Genomic DNA, 21,401 nt, shown 5'->3' on the forward strand with positions numbered 1-21,401 from the left:
AGAAGCACAAGCTGGAATCGAGATTGCCGGGAGAAATATCAATAATCTCAGATATGCAGATGACACCACCCTTATGGCAGAAAGTGAAGAAGAACTAAAGAGCCTCTTAATGAAAGTGAAAGAGGAGAGTGAAAAAGCTGGCTTGAAGCTCAACATTCAGAAAACAAAGATCATGGCATCTGGTCCCATCACTTCATGGGAAATAGATGGGGAAACAGTGGGAACAGTGTCAGACTTTATTTTTTTGGGCTCCAAAATCACTGCAGATGGTGATTGCAGCCATGAAATTAAAAGACGCTTACTCCTTGGAAGAAAAGTTATGACCAACCTAGATAACATATTCAAAAGCAGAGACATTATTTTGCCAACAAAGGTCCGTCTAGTCAAGGCTATGGTTTTTCCAGTGGTCATGTATGGATGTGAGAGTTGGACTGTGAAGAAAGCTGAGCGCCGAAGAATTGATGCTTTTGAACTGTGGTTCTGGAGAGGACTCTTGCGAATCCCTTGGACTGCAAGGAGATCCAACCAGTCCATCCTAAAGGAGATGAGTCCTGGGTGTTCATTGGAAGGACTGATGCTGAGGCTGAAACTCCAGTACTTTGGCCACCTGATGCGAAGAGTTGACTCACTGGAAAAGACCCCGATGCTGGGAGGGATTGGGGGCAGGAGGAAAAGGGGATGACAGAGGATGAGATGGCTGGATGGCATCACCAACTCGATGCACATGAGTTTGGGTGAACTCCAGGAGTTGGTGACGGACATGGAGGCGTGCAGCACTGCGATTCATGGGGTCACAAAGAGTCGGACACGACTGAGCAACTGAACTGAATTAAACTGAATGGGCAATTATTTTTGAAAATTAATGAAAGAGGATCGGGGAACAATACTATTAACACTCCAGTAGCAAAGAGCACAGTAGTGTACAGATCCACTAAAGGAAAAGGAACCAGCACTCCATGGAGAAGAGGCTTATTCCAGGGATAGGACAGGGAACGTACAAGATGAGCTTAGAGCCTCTTGTACCAGAAGCAAGGAAGTGCTCAAAGAATGAAAGGGATATGTCAAAAGGCAAGGCACAGAAGCAAGATTTAAGGGGTTCCTTCTGGCCAAAATTTCAATAATTTTTATCATAATAAATAATGATAGTAATGGATTATAATCCATTAAATAAAATAGGAAACAATGACTCCATACCAAAAAAAAAAAAACCTGAATAAATAAATGGAAAGCTTGATGAAGAATGGGATATTCACACAGTTTCTTATATCTACCTCACAAAATACTTATTATTACAAAGGGGGAAAAATAACTTTTACAATAGAAAAGTCTGACAGATACCACCTCCATTGAAGGGATCAAAATGAAGTTCAGTTATGGGACAAATTGAGATCAAGTGCCAACTGATAGGATTAAGTGGAAAAAAAAAAAAAGGCAGCACCATTTCCTACCAAAGGTACATAACCTGAATCTAATAATGAAGAAGCATCATAAAAGTCTGAATTAAGGACATACTGCAGAATAACTTGTCTATAATCTTCAAAGTGTCAAGGTCATGAAAGTCAAAGACTGATCAACTGCCAGCACTGAAGAAGACTAAAGAGAGATGACAATTAAATGAGACATATAACTAGGGATGAGATCCTTTGGTTATAAAAAGTATTTGGACAATTAGTGAAGCTCAAATGGGACCTAAGGATTAGACAGCAATTATGAATCAGTGTTAATTTCCTAATTTTGAATGGTTGTATTCGTTGTATAGGAGAATATCCTTGTTTATAGAAAATACACACTAAAGTCTTTGTGGAAGCACCATCAGGTTGGCAACTTACTCTCAAATGGTTCAGAAAATAAAAAGTTATCTGGTACTATATTTGCAACTTTTCTATAAGTATGTTTATTTCCAATTTAAAAAATTATTATAATAAATTTAATCCACTGATTTAATCCTGACTTACCTTCACTTCAATCTGTAAGATGGAGACAGGCAGACAGGCTTCTTTTTAAGAAGGTAGTGTACCACCCCACTATTTTGACTAAGAGTTATTTCAACAAGGACAAAGGTTTGGTGAAAAAGTTTTAAAATTTCCTGATGGTAGTTAACTTTGGGTATTGATAATTTTCATTTTAAAAAATTTGTATTTTCTAATATTTATATACTAAATTAAAACTCTAATTAGAAATATCCTCTACTTAAAAAAGAACACTTGCAAACAGCTCCACTAATGTAGGCGAACATCCTCACATAATTTATCTAAGGTCATATAGTAAGTTAACAGCAGAACTACTCTACTGTCTTAATTTCCTTACCTTTCAATATCTGATCCCATTTTTTTCTCTCCTGTTTTGCTTTTCACCTTAAAGAATTTCTGAATTCCTATAACTAGGATTTCTGAGTGTGTCAAACAAAAGAATCATACTGAAACATACCTACAAAGCAATAAAAATAATCTAGAAAAGTGACTGGGGCCAAGAATACAAGAACTATTTAAAGAACTATGAGTCAAGACTGCTTGCTGGCTATCAGGGCTCAAGCAGAAGTACAGGCAGGTGGAAGTGAGAGGGGGACAGAGGGTAAAAGCTGGTTCAACTTGATTTTAAATCATTACTGTTTAGAAAGAGTAGCTAAGAAATATGACTGGAAAGAACTATGGAAACACACCTAAAAAATATAAGTAGATCCAAGTCTTAATGAAACATGGACAGGAAACTGTTAACTATGATAGTTATTTCTGGAGCACAGGATTATAAGAGACTGTCTTTCTACATTATAGACTGTGGTAATGCTTGAATGGGCTTCCCCAGTGGCTCAGCGGTAAAGAATCCACCTGCAATTCAGGGTGGGGAAGATCCCCTGGAGAAAGGCATGGCAACTCTCTCCAATATTCTCACCTGGAGAATCCCCATGGATGAGGAGCCTGGTGGGCAACAGTCCATAGGGTCATGAAGAGTTGGACATGACAGAAGCGACTTAACACACATACAATGCTTGAATATTGCAAAATGAACATGAACTACCTTAGTAATCAGAAAAAATAAAGAGATTAGAAATAAAACAAAGCAAAATTCCTCTGTAATTGTTTTTTAAAGGATAAAGAAAAATGTGGTGAGGGAACAAGAAAATAATAAAATTGGTAAACTAATTTTCATTACTCCTTTCAGGAAAAAAAAAATAACCTTGAAGAGTGGTAATATTCAGTGAGCCAGGGGGTAAAAAAGAAACTAGTTGTAATTTAGCAACATGAGACAGGACAGAAGCACTTACTATTTTAAGTCACCACACTGAAGTCTCATGTCCCTGACCGGGGAAGCCCAAAAAAGGTTCCAAGATGGTTTCTGCCTTCATTTATCAGTCTACAGTTCCAAAAAGAGTAGCTTTTCAATTTATTATACTAATTTTGGGTCGCCAAGGTACTCTTCCTCAGAGAACATGTAACCCAGAAAAGTCTCATAGGGAAGATGCTAACAGCAGCTGTCTGTGTCTTAAGGAATCTCTGCTGTTCTTAATAAGCAATGTGAATATGTAAGTGTTGCACTTAGGAGACAATCTTTCAGAAGTTAATCTAGCCATACAAGTGATCTGGATCTTATAAATCCTATAAAAGATTCCAGACAACTTCTCAATACACTAATTTCCTGTAGAGGTCTCATTAGGGTAGGCAACTTAATATGTATTATTACAGCTTTGATGATGACTCTAAGTCAGTGGTTCTCAACAAAGCAACTTTGGTAGACTATGGGGGCATTTTTGGTTGCCACAATAATTGGTAGGGGCGTGTTACTGGCATTTAGTGGGTATGGCCAAGGATCTTGACATTTTGAAAGTGTAGAACAGGGACTTCCCTGGTGTTCCAGTGTCTAAGACTCCATGCTCCTGATGCAGGTGGCCAGGGTTCGATCCCTGGTCAAGGAACTAGATTCCACAGGCTACAACTAAAGATCCCACATGCCATAACTAAGATGCCTTGCAATCAAATAAATAAATAAATATTTTTTAAAAAAGAAAAGAAAGTATAGGACAGTCTCCTAGAGCAAAAAAAAAAAAAAAAAAAAAACCAAACAACAACAAAACCCATGCCATATCTGGTATGACTTTCAAATATGCCAATGAAAAGTTCGCATGAGTGAGAAACGTATTTATACTGATCTGAATTTAGAACTTTATTCCACTTTACATATCAACACAAATATGGCTGTAGTTTAATATAAGAATGCAAGGAAAAAAAAAAAAAAAAGAATGCAAGAGTTTTCCCAAGAATGCAACAAATGTATAAATCAAGAGAAAACACATACTTTATATTGTTGTTGTTATTCAGAAATTATACAAAAAGTTGTTTATAATTTCATAAAATTATATAATCTGGCAATATTGCTCTGATACTCTGGAACCAGTAACACATTTCTATTATATACATTTATATCACTCATTCAAACAATGCTATAAGTACAATTATCTGACTATACTTGTACCCAAGCACTTACATACTGAAATATGTTATTTTATTATAAGTTACTTTCCTTTTAATAGTAAAAAATAAATGTAAAACCTTACTGAAATATTCTTCTTTCATATTTCAGTAAGGTTTTACATTTATTTTTTACTATTACATGTACTTAGCTATGTTATGTCTGAATTTCATTTCAAAAAATACAGGGGCACTGCAAGCTATTTTTTAATGAAAAGGGGTTCATTTAATCTGATAAAGGTAAAAATTATGGATCTAAACCCATCATGGTAACCCCAGTTCCCTTCTAGGACTGGTGGGGCATGAGCATGTGATCCAGTTCTGCTCAATGACATGACAGAGTGTTCTGGAGGACCTCTGGGAGAGGTTTCCTTGCTCTTGGGAGAGAGGAAGAAACGGTCCTTCTTCCTCTTCATGTCCATCTGGGATGGCTTATAGAGCTGTCACCATCTTGTTATCAGCCTGAGGATAAAGTGAGCACAGAGAGAAGGCAGCTCCAGAAGAATCACAGACAGGTGAAACTGGAGCCCTGAGAGCCTTCTCCTGAAGCCCACCTTGCCTCTGGACTTCTAGCTATGTAATGTAATGAGTTCCTTTATGCATAATCCAGGTTGAATCAGGTTTTCTCTTATTTGCAGCTGAAAGGAGCCTACACAGAGATGCCGTCTAGAAATGACACTGAAAGGGAAGGCAGGGGCAAGCAGTAGAGAACAATGGAGAAAGAAAAAGTATGGGAATCAGATATGTTGAAGTTTAAATCTTGATTCTGTGGTTTACTAGCTGTATAACATTGGACAAATGTTATACAGCTAGTAAACTTCAACTCCCTGAGCCTCAGCTTCCTCATTTATAAAATGGAAACAGGAATATGTGTTTTTAGAAGGCCATTATGAGGGTTAATGAACTAACACTCGTTAAGCTTTTAACCTAATGCTTGGCACGGTGCAAGCCCTCAATAGCTGGTGGCTATTATTAACTACTGTTACTTGGAGAAAGGAAAAGGACTCACAGCAGTCTGGGCAGTGATGTGTGTGCAACCCACAATCTTGGCGCCGGCCAAAGGTTTCTCTCCTTGAGCTCTCTTCCGCAAAGCCATCAGTGCTGGCATTTCTGAAAAGACCCAATACATACACAGCAATATTAGAGAAGGGGGATGAGAGGCAAAGAATAATTCTCTTAAGATAAGACCCTTCCCGATCAGGTTCTCTGTTATACTAGTTTTGGGTCTCTCAAAGGATCAAGATGCTGATTTTTCTGTTATAAGGGATTTTCAGAGGTAAATACTCCAGTGTTTGATTCATGTATCTCAGTCCCCTCATCTAGTGTCTCTCCCCTCTTCTTTGTACGGGGGTTCCTTCTAGACCCACTAGAGTTTACTCCCTCTCTACGGTGTTTTCTGAACTTGTATCTCTTTTGTTATAAGTTTCCTTCAAAATCACACTGACATTTCACAAACTACTAGACCCAAGGATGTAAAAGGGAATTAATATAGACAAAAAGACATAGGCAACTCAAGAAGAAAAAGGCGGTTGCTTTCATTACCTTGCTCAGCAATTTCAATTTCTCTTCGTCCAAACTCTGCCTGTTTGATGTTCTTGACACAGAAGTCACTGTTCCCCTTAGAGTTCTTTTGCTGTTTGTCTCTAGGAGAGGTCTCATCATCAGAGCTATCTGTATATGAAGCCGCTGGAAAGACAGAATAAAATACCTTCAGGGGAAAAAATGGCTTCCTCCCTAACCCCAAACCATGGAGTGAACTGAGGCTCTTTGGCAATCAGCACCTTGTAAATGTACACGTTTAGGAAGCACTTAAGTGGCACTGAGGAACTGTCTCAGTCATCACCTATCCACAGTCATCACCTGTGGAAAGTGCTATCCACAGGTCAGAAAAGGAAGCTGAGAGAGGTTGCCAAAGATATTCCCCCTGGGTAGCATTAACTTAAACTGCGGCTAACTTTATCTTCAGAACATGCACAGGTTCTTGAAAATGAAGAAAGAGGCTATTCCATGGTAGCAATAGCTTCAAAGTCTTAATTCAGGATGATGGTGATTAACCTATAGGTTTATGGGATCCTAGCTACCCTTCTCTGTTTGCTGCCTAAACACTGATGTAATTTGTGTTTTAGTACAGTAGCTGAACAGATAAGACCTAGAAAACAAGGAACCCATGAGAAAATAATTAAGAACCACACAAAAAGTGCTTGGCTGACAAAACAGAGCCTTCTTTTTCAAGACTGGCTCTGATGAGGCTGAACTGTGCCTGTAGACCCAATTAGACATTGACAATGAAATATTCAGTATGCTCTCCCTTCTTGCTGGCCTTAGTGGGTCCAGCATTAGGCATCTGAGATTCCCAAAGAAGCAGATAAATCCTCCTTCAGTGTAATTAAATGCTCTAATGACTAAGCGATTTAGCAATATACACTAGAGGGTGGAAGGTCTAAGACTTCTGACTGTGGCTAACAGGCAGCTGTTGCTCTTCCCACGTTTGAGGTCTTTTTAGTCTTCATAGAATTCTGTAGTTACTAATCATTGGCTGGATGATTTGAAGTAATTTCTTTCTTTGATTTACATTTAAGTTCCTGAGGATTGTTTCTTTCTAAGTAGTCCTCAAGGTTTTGGGGTGGGGGGACATAAAGCACTGTCTATATAATATAAAGCATTACACATTTCTCAGTGAGATAAGAAGTACTTTCACTTTTATGGGAAGAAAGCTGCAAAAGTTCAGAGCTCCTAGGGTTGCCTGATCTGCTTATATCCAGAGATTATGGCATTTCTAGGATTTCTTAGCAAAGGGTCTATCTCTGGGAGGGCTGGAAAAGGCAAGTCTGACCTTGCCCAGTTAATCAAGCATGGTGCTACAGAATGTTTGGGCAGCAGGGACCGAAGTGTCTCTCTTGGAGCTGGAAAACTGCCCTAGAGCAAAGTCCTAACACAAAGCAACAAGAATGAACATGGGCACCAGGGGAGGTGAGAGAATTAGTAAATCCCCAAAGGGATTTTTGTTCTTGAAAGGAGCTAATCTGTACAAAAAGTTTATGGTTCTCCCTCCTAGGGAGTAAGAGCTCAAAGTACCTTTGGCAACAGAGCCCAGAGACAGTTCCCTGGGCAGTCATCTGTTTCACCAATCAATACTCAGAAATGGCTTATGAGTTAGAAGCTTAAGGGAACCAAGCTTCTGCCCTCTGAGAGAAGAAAGATAAATATAGCCATCCTAATCCTGATCCAAGTGTATAGAAAAGTTGCTTTTGAAAGAAAGTGTTCACATTCATAATACCCTGAAATGTCAAATCCTTTTCCAGAGCCATGATGATTTTTATGCTCTTTATTTGTTCTGGAGTCAGAGAAACTTTGCTCTGGTTCTGGGTATATAAAGCGGAGGTGAAAACAGGATCTGGTGGCTAATTCATTCATGTTTTCAGTCACGCACTCAATCAATTTTTATTGTGCATCTACTGTGTCTCCACAGTCTACGTGCTGGAGATACAAGATGGATATGGATTGTCTTTGCTTTCACAGGGTTTTCAGTCTAGTAGGTGAGTCAGACATGAAATAACTAATTACAGAATTATTTATTTAGAATTCTTCTTTCCATGTGGTTGCAATATGTGCTATGAAAAAGACTATATAAAAGGCAGACATGATTTGTCAGAGTCAAGTTGTTGAGAAGATTAAATAAAATAATGTAAGTAAAGTGCCTACTGCAATACTTGGCATAAAGTAATTCAGCATGCAGTCAATGATACTTGATATTATCACTAGGTTTTGTACATATTTTTAAAGCACTAGTTTTCTAGTGCATGCATGATCAGTTGTGTCTGACTCTTTGAAATCCCATGGACTGTTGCCTGCCAGGCTCCTCTGTCCATGGAATTTTCCAGGCAAGAATACTGAGTGGGTTGCCATTTCCTACTCCAGGGATCTTCCTGACCCAGAGATCAAACTTGCATATCTTGTGTCTCCTGCACTGGCAGGTGGCTTCTTTATGCTTTTATTCACTGCTGCTGCTGCTGCCAAGTCGCTTCAGTTGTGTCCGACTCTGTGCGACCCCATAGACGGCAGCCCACCAGGCTTCCCATCCCTGGGATTCTCCAGGCAAGAACACTGGAGTGGGTTGCCATTTCCTTCTCCAATGCATGAAAGTGAAAAGTGAAAGTGAATTCGCTCAGTTGTGTCCGACTCTAGCGACCCCATGGACTGCAGCCTACCAGGCTCCTCCGTCCATGGGATTTTCTAGGCAAAAGTACTGGAGTGGGGTGCCATTGCCTACAAATATAAAATCTTTCAGGGTCCTTACTTAGCTTTAGGATTTTGAATGGGAAAGGAATGACATACATACAATATTATTCAGCAGTTTCTTTTTTTCTACCTCCATCATCTATCAGTTTTACCCAAGCAGCAGGTGGTTGGCTGGCAGGGATAATAAAGGTTGAGAGTGCAGTCCTACTCTATCTAGAATAGCTCTCCTCTCCTATGCTTCTTTGGCTTTTAAGGATGAGCCAGGTGGGAAAAGTCAACCAAACAGCAACAAAACCTCCAAAATTCTTCTTTCAGAGAAGTACTCAAAATTTTTCCAACTCAAAGAAAAAAATTATTATACCATTTCCTTTTCTAAAAGAAAAAAAATGGTATTTTCTTAACAGTTGTCAACCGGTTATAGTTCAACCACTGTTTTTCTTTGAACCAAAATGGATTTGTTTTCAAAGAGCCCTTCATACAGATCTTTGTTGTCTAGACTGTACTAATATGTGAATGCAAGCAAAATGGCCGACAAACCTGGACTTAGAGAGGGTTATTTTTGCAAACACAGCGGAAAGATTATTCCTGAACTAGCACAACATTTATTTTTTGAATTTATAACTCATTTCTGTCAGTATATTTAATAGCATATTCATGAAAATAGTTGAGATAGCATTCAAAATTCTTCCTAGGAAAATTTAGAGAAATTCAACACACATGTACACATATCCTTAAACAGCTTCTAAAGCATTTGTAATTGTCAGCACACTCTGAAGCCCAGGGTCATAATTTAATTAAAAAATGAACAACTGATAAGATAATAACCTAGTGAAGTATAGGTCTGAGACCTAAGCTTTTACTTCACTTCTAATTGGTTAAGTGACCCATTTTCAATTTATCCAACCACAAAATAGGAGGTATAACACATCCTCTCTCTCCCATGCTCTCCCTTTCCCCTAATTCCCATCAGAAGAATCTTATGAATAAATGAGATAATCACAAAAGAAGGGTTCAGTTTCTAGATGGAAAAGTAATACAAAGTACAAAATAACTTTATCATGAGATGTTCTGTTTCATGATATCTTAGGACCAAAACATAATTTGGTGAATCACTCATCCACAACTGACCCCATGGAACATGCATATATATGTTCTATGGCTCAGGCTGATGAAGCCTTTCCCCCCAGCAGCTGTGATATTGTGGGTTACTGCCAAGAGAAGAAGAGACTCCTGGTCAAATTGGTCCTATTACACTATTTTAAATCAGGCAGTTCCTCCTGGGCCCAGTCTAGTCACTTGGTAACTGAATAATAGTAATGACCTGTGTGTCAACGTGCTGCAGATTTCACTGATGAATAACTTTGGAAATATTTGAAAAGCCAGGTTAGCAGCCAAAATACAGAGCAACAAAACTTTGTTATTTGGAAAAAATCTGAAAATAGTTCAAGCTTTAGAAAAACCAGTTACTATGAACTAAGGGACTTTAGTCCTCTTTCCTTATCCTTAACCAATTAACTCACTGCAAAGACAGCTTTTTCAGAAATATATCACCGAGAATCATTTGACTTTCCAGAAAAGTCGCTTCTATTCATTTTTTTACAAGGGTTTTTCACTTACAGAAAGTTTTTAGAAGTCATTTTTTTATAAAATAATTTCAAGGACTAATACAGCCCTTTTCAACATGGGTTCCACTAGAATTAAGCCCTACTGTCTTGAAGCATCCATTGAATGTATGAATAAACTTCTCTCCTATACATCTAGATAGGAACTAGTTATGAACCATCCTTTTCTATGTTCTGCACTTCACAGGAGGAACCCAGTTGAAAAGGCTGGAAGGCGTTCCTAAATAAAACTTAATATTAGGATCATTAGGAAGGGAGAATTGGCCACAACCTTAGTAAGACTTTAAGTATCTTCAGCAAAACAAGCACTTTGGATAGGAAGGTACCTTTTTTTGAAATGTCATAAAACCTCTTCTAACTTTTCACATACATGGAGTTTACCAGAGGTCTATTTCCTTCACAGGGATGTCAAGTAGTATAATAAGAACGTCTCTGGACACCCTTCCCCAGTGTTTATTTGTTGAGCACCTCTCATGTGTCAAACACAGTTCTAAGTGCTGGGAAGAGAACAACACAAAAGAGATAAAAATCTCTGCCCTCATGGATCTCATATTCAAGTAAGGGAAGAAAGACACAATAAATTATATGTTATATGATAATAAGTGCTATGGAGAAAAACAGAGAAGGAAAATTTGATGACAGGGAGTATTGGGTGGGGTGACTATACAATTTTAAAAGAGTATCCAGGATAGGCCTCAATGAGAAGATGATCTTTGATTAAGAACTGAAATGAAGGAGGCAAGATACACAGTGAGGGTATTTTAGAGCATTCCAGGCAGAGAAAATAGTAAGTGCAAAGGACTTAAGGCAGGAGAGTGCCCGGCATAACAAAATAACAGTTTCAAAATAACAGAAGGACAGCACAACTGGAGTGAAAAAACAGCTGAGGGAGGAGGGAAATTTGGAAAATTAGAGATGTGATTAGAAATATAACGTGAGGGTGGATGGTATAAGGCCTTGTAGGCCACTGTAAGAACTTTAGCCCTTTACTTAAGAGTGAGACTGGAAAGCCATTGGAAAGTTTTGAGCTAAGAAGTGATATGACCTGACTTATTTTTAAAAAAAATGAATCTGGCTGCAGCATTGAGAACAGACTGAAGAGGGGCAAAGGCTGGAACTCAGCAATTCAGTTTTTAGGACGTGGGAGGGTTGAGATATCTGTAAAACATCCAAGTGAAAGGCCTGAACAGGCATTTGAATATCTGGGGCTAGTGTGCAGAGAAGAGATTTGGGCTAGAGATAAAATTTGAAAATCAAACACCAATATGTGGTATTTAAAACTATGAGTCTGAATGAGTTCACCTGAGAAGAGATAAACAGAGAAGGGAAGAAGTCTAATCAATCAATCTTTGGGGCTTTAATTGACTATAGAAACTAACATTGCTAAAGTATAACATATGCTGAGAATGGGTTCCAAGTTCTTATTGACATGCACTTGCGTATCTTCTCATATTTAGAAAGCTGTGAGTAATTCTGTTATTCCTGCTTTTCATCTGATGAGTATGAAGCTTTTTCTGTATCACCTCATTTAACTTTCCCACTGCCTCTGCTACAAGCATTGCAGGCGTCAAGAGTTTTCCCGGATCACACAACAAATCACACATTGATCAAAGCCTAGAAACTAGGTCTGTCCTAACTCCCAGTCCAAGACTCAAGGCAACAGGCAGCCCCATCCATAGTTTGTTTAAAAGGGTTTGACAACTGCTCATGTGGAAATAAGACAAGGTAACAGTGTGTGTGTGTGACACAGCTGCAAAAAAAAGGGAAACATAATCTTAGGTTTCATTCTAAAAGCACTGAGTTTATGGAAATAACACCTATTTTACAGAGAAGGCAATGGCACCCCACTCCAGTACTCTTGCCTAGAAAATCCCATGGACGGAGGAGCCTGGCAGGCTGCAGTCCATGGGGTCGCTAGAGTCAGACATTACTGAGTGACTTCACTTTCACTTTTCACTTTCATGCATTGGAGAAGGAAACGGCAACCCACTCCAATGTTCTTGCCTGGAGAATCCCAGGGACGGGAAGCCTGGTGGGCTGCCGTCTATGGGGTCGCACAGAGTCGGATACGACTGAAGCGACCTAGCAGCGGCAGCAGCATAGATTATTTTGGACTATACCTAGAATATTGTATTCATAGGCATATATTTTTAAAAGGACACTTAGTCTGGAATATAACCAGATGAGGTTAACCAGGACAGTGGGATGCCCCCCAACTCAGACAACGAAAAATGAGGATTTTTATTTCTAAGTAAAACCTTTAAATCTCAGAGGCTGTATAAGAACTTATTGTGAGCAAAACTATTAGATTAAGAAAGGATCACCCTATAATCTAAAATGCTCCCAAGGAGGCCGGATAGCCATTTGTCAGGGACGCCACCAAGGCAATTCCCGCATTCAGTGGGAAGTGAATAACTGATCTTTATTTTCCAAGTTCCAGGATGGTTTGACTCCATGCTCCTGAACTTAGTATCCTTAAAGGAATACATAAGGTTTTACTACAGAAATGGCAATGTCACATAGTTCAATCTAAAAGGTCTGACTTTCCCAGGCTGACATGAGCCAGTATCACTCACCAATGAGCAATACCAGGCAACTATATGTTCACTTAGAAACTAAGGGCGTCAAACTCACTCTTCCCTACGTACATCAGTTCAGTTCAGTTCAGTAGCTCAGTTGTGTCCGACTCTTTGCGACCCCGTAGACTGCAGCATGCCAGGCCTCCCTGTCCTTCACCAAATCCTGGAGTTTACCCAAACTCATGTCCATTGAGTCAGTGGTGCCATCCAACCATCTCCTCCTCTGTCATCCCCTTCTCCTCCTGCCCTCAATCTTTCCCAGCATCAGGGTCTTTTCAAATGAGTCAGCTCTTCACATCAGGTGGCCAAAGTATTGGAGTTTCAGCTTCAACTGAAACTACCTACCTATCCCTACGTACATAGACACTTTGTAATTATCTTCCCTGCATATGGGGCTTCTGTGAGAAGGTTTTCTCTGCAGGAGCATAGTTGGAAATACAGATCCAGTGCGTAGGGAAGAGATTGAGCTGGAGTTAAATTGAGTACTGTTACTGCTTAATTTCAATTTTTAGATAACATGAACAAACTCAAGTGTTTAAATTGTACATACTCTTTTTTATAATTTACATTTTCACAATTATTACAATTTCCAGAGGTTTATTACCTGGTTCATGAATTTTCAACAGCTATTAAAAATTATTTAATTTATTTAATTATTTATCATTCTGCTGGCTCTTTCAGCAGAATAAGATAGTTACAAAATTCAGTAATCCCTAGGGATTTACATTCTGTGCTTTATATTATTCAGTTATGTGGGGAGAAACATAAAAAAAGAAATGCTAATATTAAGAGTGTAAATAACAATTCACGCAACCTAAAAGTTACAGTGTCTCAAACAAGCTTTCTTCAACTTTACAAATACTACTTTCCTATTTGTGTGAAAAACAAAATTTTAGGTCACGATGAAAATTTTCTAACGAATATTACTATTTATAATGTAAGAGGTAATTAGGGCAAACATTCAGCTTCCTACCACATTCCTACATAAGAGCAAAATAAAATGGCTCCAGATTAGATCAGACACATACTTGGCACTGCTGCATAAATGGTTACTGCTGACAAGTGATTCACAAATTAATACTCATCTGACATTAAATGGCAACTCAGGCCTAGGATCCATGTATTGGACTTAACTCACTGCCAAGGAAGGAAGGAGTAACAAACAATACAATGTTCCGGCTTAGAAGAGAAAGTGAAGGGCTCTTCACTAGCTGCAGTGATTTCACTGTTTCTCAGGGCATTTAAGATTTCCCAGTTGGAAGGATGAAGAAGCCCTCTTTCATTTTCAAAGAGTAGAAAAAACACAAGTGTTCACACATGCTGCTCAGTGAAGGTCAAGGGTGAGCAACATATCCTCACCCTCTGAATAAATCAGACTCAGTTTCCTTAATCACCTTCTTCTGTATTAACTGGAAGAGCATGCCTCTATTAAGCTCCACTCTGAATCCCCAAGAGAAACCTAAAGATTTCACCTAGAATTTTGGTCTAAATTTCAACTGAGAATGAAAGTGTTTATGCCAGAGCACAGGCTTTGATTGTGCTTAATTAGCCTTAGATAGACAGGAGGGTCCATTGATCATACTTAATTAGCCTCCACAGGTGGGTCCAGAGCCGTTCAGTCCTCACCTGAGCTGTAGCTGTCAGTCGATGACTGGGAAATCGAACGAGACAGAGAGCGACGTCCAATTTTGGTGGGACGTTTATTGAATTCTTGCTTCTGATCAGCAAATTGGATCTGCTAAGAGAAATAACTCTAGTTACGTAAAGGAAAAGAACATCCATTTTGAGATACCAAATCAATGCTTGCATTATAGGATCTTACGTTCCCTCACAGCTGATCTGTTTGTATTGACCCACATATGGAATCTCAAGAGACTCGTTGGAGAAAATGATTTTTCATTCTTCTCTGTTTCTATCAAGTTTAAATCCTTGAACCACTCTCTGACTATGTATCTTTTGCGATAAAAGGGAGAATGGGATATTCTGATTAAAATAAATGGTTAGAAAGCTGAGTCATACTCAGCAATCCTTTCTATAGTTTCACTGAAAATTAAAGCTGGAAAGAATCATTGAGACTACCTATTACAATCTTCAGGCTTCCCAGGTGGCTCAGCAGATAGAATCCACCTGCCAAGCAGGAGATGCCATTGACTTGGGTTCAATCCCTGGGTAGGGAAGATCCCCTGGAGTAGGAAATGGCAGTCCACTCCAGTATTCTTGCCTGGAGAATTCCATGGACACAGGAGGCCGGTGGACTACAGTCCATGGGCTGCAAAGAGTTGGACACAACTGAAGCTACTGAGCACAGACATACACATTCCAACCTTTTAAGATATGAAACTATAAGATTAAGAAAGGTAGAGTGACGTGCCTTAAGATTCTCAGGAAACAGTATGGTATAAAGAAAAAAAAAAGCTTTCTATTCATACAGACCTTTCTGGAACTGCATTCAAACCCTGGTTATGCCACTCATTAGCTGTATAATGTTCATCAGGATGTTTTGTGACCCCCATTCTTCTCATAAATACAACAAAGATGAAAGTATTTCGAAAGTTTTAGAGAGGGTTATACAAAACAATGTATGTAAACTGTGAAACTCAGCAGGAGATTCAATTCATCCCTGGCTCCCCAACTCCCACCCCTACAAATCTTCTGTTCTCGTAACTACTGCAGGTAGTCATTTTAACTTTTCAAAGGCTTTCTAAAATGCATCAATTAGCTTTTCAGTACTAATAAGTAAACATTAATTTATTATTTTTAATGTTTGGTATCACAATAAACTAAAAGCTACAAAGTTGATAGCTTATTAACTATAACAGATGTAGGAGTAGATAACTAGACTGAATATGTATAAACCTCAATACTCCAGAGGTTGCATTTTGAACAATATCTAATAATGACTTTCTTGCAATTTTATCTTTTTCTCCTACTGTTGGAAGTTCCAGCTGATACTTTATAACACTTTACAAGTCAAAGTTTGTATCATTAAGCAAATATCTTTTCTTTTTCTATTTCCCTAATTGAATGTTTGCATAACTGCTTACATTATTCTGGATCCAACTGGCATGGAGGTGGGGAAAATCAAAGATCTGCCAACTGATTCTGCCTTTCCTGGTAAAAAAGATGGTTGCTTACATGAAAGCAACAACTATTGGCTACATTTCCTGCATTTAGAGGTAACTATTGAGTCATTTGAGTATTCAGACCAAGGCCAAATCAACTAGTATGCCTTCTAGGGGAATTCATAGCACTGTCATAGCTATTGTTGTTCAGTTGCTCAGTCGTGTTTGACTCTTTGGACTGCAGCACGCCAGGCTTCCCTGTCCTTCACTATCTCTGGAAGCTGTTCATAGCTTTAACAACCAATAAAGCCGGCATAGTACTTTAGAGTTTGCAAATTGTTTACAGCAACAGGAAAATTCACTAGGTTAGAAGCATTTCCCAAAATGAAAAATAGCGAAATTAATTATTTTACTAAAATAGCAATTTATTCCAAAAAGAGAAAGTGCTCTTTCTATGCACTCCCATGTAATGTACATGAACTCCCATCTACTTCTATCATTGTACAAACTAGGCTCCATAAAGGCAGGAGCTATGTATATTACTCGTCCTTATATCCTCAGACACAAACCCCTGACATAACAGTCAACCTTGTGTCAAAACAATGAACCTTACCCTATCTTCACAGTCTGTACTTGACTGAATATTAAGTAACCATAAATCAAGTCTAAAGTTAAAAGAATTAAGGGGAAAACAAAAGTCAGGAAGGGGAGGAATGTGAGTAAGAAGATGAGGAGGGGAGTAGCAGTCAAACTCAAAACCTTGGCTTCCATTTCACCAACCTTGTTCAAGACAATGATATATCTTTTTCTTTTTTAGAAGCCCATCAAGTAAAATGAGTCGTCATTGACTTTCCAAAGGCTACGATGAGTCATTAATTTCAGCAGAGCCTACTTTTAAAAAAGTAGAACAGACAGACCAGACCCTGCCTTAGATATATACCACCCCCTCCCATTCGCACACCACCAGTGGGGGCCACTCTACTTCTCTAGATTTGTAGGATTGCAGAGGGTGGGCACACATCCATTTGTTGTTTAGTCACTAAGCAATGTTCAACTCTTTGTGACCCTGTGGACTGTAGCCTGCCAGGCTCCTCCATCCATGGGATTTCCCAGGCAAGAATACTGGAGAAGGTTGCCATTTCCTATTCCAGGGGATCTTCCTGACCCAGGGATCGAATCCCAGTCTCTTGTGTCTCGAGCACTGGCAGGCAGAGTCTTTACCGCAGAGCCTTCAGAGAAGCCACATACTCATTTACCCCAACAACATAGCCATCTAGCTGCACCATTATCTTAAACCAGTTTCCTTAAATTGAGTTCTCTCCTCTATTAAGCTCCTCACTACTTACAGTACTTCCTCCCACCTAGGTCACATTTCGGCTTTTTTTTTTTTTTTTTTGGCCACACCTTGCATGGGATCTTAATTCCCTGATCAGTGATGGAAACTGTGCCCCCTGAAATGCAAGTGCGGAGCTCTAACCCCTGGCCCCCACTAGCCCACCAGAGAATTCTTGAGTTCAGGTTATTTTGGGCACTAAACATCAGGCTGTGTAGGCTTTCTCCACTCAGAGACATAGGGGTCTAAATCTTGTTACTCGTCAGACACTGACCTCAAGTTTCTTTAAGACAGAAGAACATTAGAAAGAGGCTAACCACTTATATAAAATAAGCTATATAATTTCCCCAAGAAATAAATGTTTATCTTTTACTGACAACCCATCATCCCTGGTGCCCACCTCCCATCAATAGTTAGAGTGCCATTACATTTTTCACTCTTACTTGTAATACAGTAATCTCCCTACCCTAGCTGGGGTACCCTGGTAGATTCTACCCCTAACTCTTCTACCTTAACTGAAATCAAAAAGTCCTTTACGGGACCCCTCCTTATCTGTTTCAGAGAAGACTGACTCATTCCAACAGGCTTCAAGGCAAGGAAGGGAAAGAAGTTGTAGAGGAGCAGCTCACCTTGTGCCAGAAGAAGGGACGAAAGCAGGAAAGAAGGGGAAAAGCAACTGGCCTTTTACAATAGAGGCTATAGCGGCAGCAAGACTGTAAATAAGAACTTAGCCTCACCTGGGCTTTAATCCCAGAGTTGCCATTGACAATGTATTTCTTCTTGCTGCTCAGCATAATGACATTATCAGCCCTACAGCCACCTCTCCAGTCCAGGGACCCTTGTGGCTAGGCCTTTAAACTTTCCTCATCAGCAATTCTGTTGGCTCTGGTTCCAGCTAGTTCTGTATGTGTGTGCGTGCGTGGTGGTGGTGGTGAGGGGGGGTTTGCCTTCCCTGGAAACCCTGAAGCAGCTCCAACAACCCCTCCAGCAGTAGAGCCCAATTTAATAAGGCATTTCTGTTAGTGGTTCATCAGCCATTCCTAATTCTGGTGGCTGTTTTGCTTTTATTATTTTTTTTCCCCTAAACACCTAATTACATGGATCCTCTGACCTCTAAACCTTAACAAGTCCCTTGACAAGGCCCAACTTGCACGCACGTAACAATAGCTTATTTATATAACTGGTGCACTTTTCTTTTGCCTGCTATAATTAACTTGCTAATTAGGTTCCTTTTTAACCTTACCTCCTCCTTTTCCAAGTCAGATGACTTTAGTTAACCTAGTCTCATTAGAAAAAAATTAACAGAGGCACTAAAAGCAGTGAGGAATTTATAAAAACGGTAAGAAAAAAAAATGGAGCCAAGTACTCAGGCAGGCCCTAACCTACACTCTGTAGCCTTCTGTTGGTCAGAGTGGGGACACTGGTTTCAGGTCTGTTACCAGGAAAATCAGCTTCCACAGACCAGTGCTTTACTCTTAACTGTGCACCTTTTTATGCAGGTTTTGACATCTCGTTTCTAGTCCCATTTGAGGAGCGTTGCTGATTAAGTGTCCGGTGATCTGCTTGCCTTTTTTTTGTCATTATCCCCATTGACAAATTAGGAAAATACAAATGTACTGAGAGAACAAATGATTTGCTTGAAGTCTCACAGCAAGCAAGGAGGACTAGAAAGTGAGCCTGTGTTTATGTCAGAGCCGAAGCTCGCTCTACTACACCAAACCCTGTGATACTGATCTGAAGATCAAAAACTTCCCTGGTCCTAATTCAGGGTGTACTCAGCCCCACCTCATTCCTCTTAATTTATCTTGCTGTGTTGTGCTTAGTTGTTCAGCTGTGTCCGACTCTGCAAATCCATGTACTGTAGCCTGCCAGGCTCCTCTGTCCGTGGGGACCCTCCAGGCAACAATAATGGAATGGGTTGCCATGCCCTCCTCCAGGAGATCTTTACAACCCAAGGATTGAACCCACAACTCCCACATTGCAGGCAGATTCTTGATCAGCTGAGCCACCAAGGAAGCCCTAATTTATCTTAGATTTATTTAAAATTACTCCTTAAATTTACTTTCTTATTGGATTAGGTTTTAGAAAGGATATCATCCCAGATTATCTTGAGGCTCTGATCAAACCACAGTTCTGAAATGGCTAAATCATATAAGAATCTGAAATCTAGCAGCCTTTTAATTAGCAACTTTGTCCAATGTCACTACCAAAAATTGAAATGGAAATTAAATGAACTCAAATACAGCTATTCACTGTCATCCACAACAATCTTGGTCTCTTATTCACAATTTCAGGAAATGAGACACACCAGTATTTTTCTGCTTGCTTGATGAGTTTCTAATCTGCTCCTCCTAACCAAGGATACGCACCCTAGTACACTCAGCTGGTTCCTCACTCAGATGAAAAGGAACTCCTGGTCTAATGCCTTAAGTTTCTGGGCCTGAGCAAAGGGAGCTGCAGATCTACACCAAACACAACCAGAAGACATTTTAGATTACTATTACTGACAGGAAAAGCCTTACCACTTAACAAGTTTATTTACCAAAGTAATTCTCAAATTTTAGATACATCAAAATCACCTAGAGGGTTTATTAAGACACATTGCTAGGCCCTGCTCCAGAGCTTCTGATTTAGTGAATCTGGGTAGGGCCCAAGATTTTACATTTCTAACAAATTTCCAGGTGATGCTGATGCTACTGGCCTGGGGACCACACTTTAAGAACCACTGCTGGAACACTCCAAGCATGATTAAAGTCACCGTAATTCTTAACTCTCTCCTTAACCAACCATGTTATCCTACCTATGGCTGTAACCATGGAGCATATTCATAGGCAAAAAATGTTATTTCAAAGATCAGAGAAAGGAATGAGGTGATCCTTTCTTTATATACAATATAGGACATAAAGAGAACTGGATCTAATTCTGATTTCCACAAATTAAGTCTAAGAATAGATGATTAATGCATTAAAAAAAATCAGGACTCATGGGGAGGATAGAAGATTTATTTACCCTACAGAGGAGCACATCAAGAGAAACAAATTAATTCCTTTTCAAATACATAAAGTAGTACTACAACGAATGGTGATCAGTGGTTCTCTCTCTGTATCTCCATTTCTTAACATTTCCAGTACTGAACATCAGTAACCCTGATTTGTAAAATAAGAACAATAATACCTACTTTGTCTGTCTCAAGTGTGTGCTGTGAAAATAAAATAACGTATGTGAAAAGGTTTTGGAGGTGACACACTGGTACACAAATATAACATATTAACATTTCTATTTTTTTTAGAAATGTTCTAAAATCCATGGACTCTTCACCTAGAGTCCATGGATGTCCAGATGCTCTAAAACAGAATATGAAAAGTTTGTGTGTCTATTTTCCTGGGGAGTGGGTCCACAGTTTTCATCAGTTTCTCAAGTGGGTCTCTGCTTTAAGTGTCAATTTTGATCCAGAGTTACAGTGAAACTACCTCTACTATCATTTAGCAGATACCTTAAAGGTTTTCGTCCCACTTCCAAGTAGATATGGTTCAAGCATTCTTAGAGACATTGCTCCCTTCCAAGCCAAATGAGCTGCTGGAACAAATTCTTCAACTATAAAAGGGATTACTTCTAGCCAAAAGAAAATCAGGTAACCAGCTGGCTGGGTACTCAATCAAGAAAGAGAATCAGATTTCCTACGGAAAAGTACTAGGTACTACGAAGAGCTTAAGTGGGAGGAGGAAAAATTAAGATGTAGAAACTTAAAAAAAGGTTACTGCTGATCTCCATGCTCATAAGAGAGGAGGTATTTTCACCTACCACTAGGGACTAAAAATTTCTCAGGGGAAGTGAAAATATATTAATAAGGACAATCTTTAAAAGGATGAGTTTCCCAATCTTTTAGCAGTTAAACTGCCTGAACAAGCTATATGAAAATAGCTGGGGAGCAGAGGCTCTAGCAGAAGTTTTCCAGTGACTGATGGAATAGTAACTCGAAGGTCTACTTGTCAAGTCTCAAGAATGTTCTTCAGATTTCGTCCTGGCTTATTCCCTGCTAGGAGTCAGAGATGTGAGTACTATCAGCTGCTGTTTGTGGTCTTGAGTCCTCTCTTCTGAGGGAT

The 21,401-nt window shown here is 39.3% G+C and overlaps 1 protein-coding gene across 7 annotated transcripts in view; it reads right to left on the bottom strand.

Annotated features, from left to right (window-relative positions):
- The window catches only part of AHCYL2 (adenosylhomocysteinase-like 2), a 193,068-nt gene that overhangs the window by 35,757 nt on the left and 135,910 nt on the right, over window positions 1-21,401 (bottom strand). For 3 of the 7 annotated variants that reach the window (XM_010831687.1, XM_010831690.1, XM_010831689.1), the window contains 3 exons: window positions 14,530-14,641; window positions 6,006-6,149; window positions 5,473-5,573 (listed from right to left, as the gene is read on the bottom strand). In XM_010831687.1, the coding sequence (XP_010829989.1) occupies window positions 5,473-5,573; window positions 6,006-6,149; window positions 14,530-14,641 (357 nt within the window). The other 4 variants (XM_010831688.1, XM_010831691.1, XM_010831693.1 and 1 more) reach the window with 3 other exon arrangements.

The sequence above is a fragment of the Bison bison genome, unplaced genomic scaffold (assembly GCF_000754665.1).
Source record: "Bison bison bison isolate TAMUID 2011002044 unplaced genomic scaffold, Bison_UMD1.0 scf7180017864530, whole genome shotgun sequence".
NCBI classification, from domain to species: Eukaryota; Metazoa; Chordata; class Mammalia; order Artiodactyla; family Bovidae; genus Bison; species Bison bison.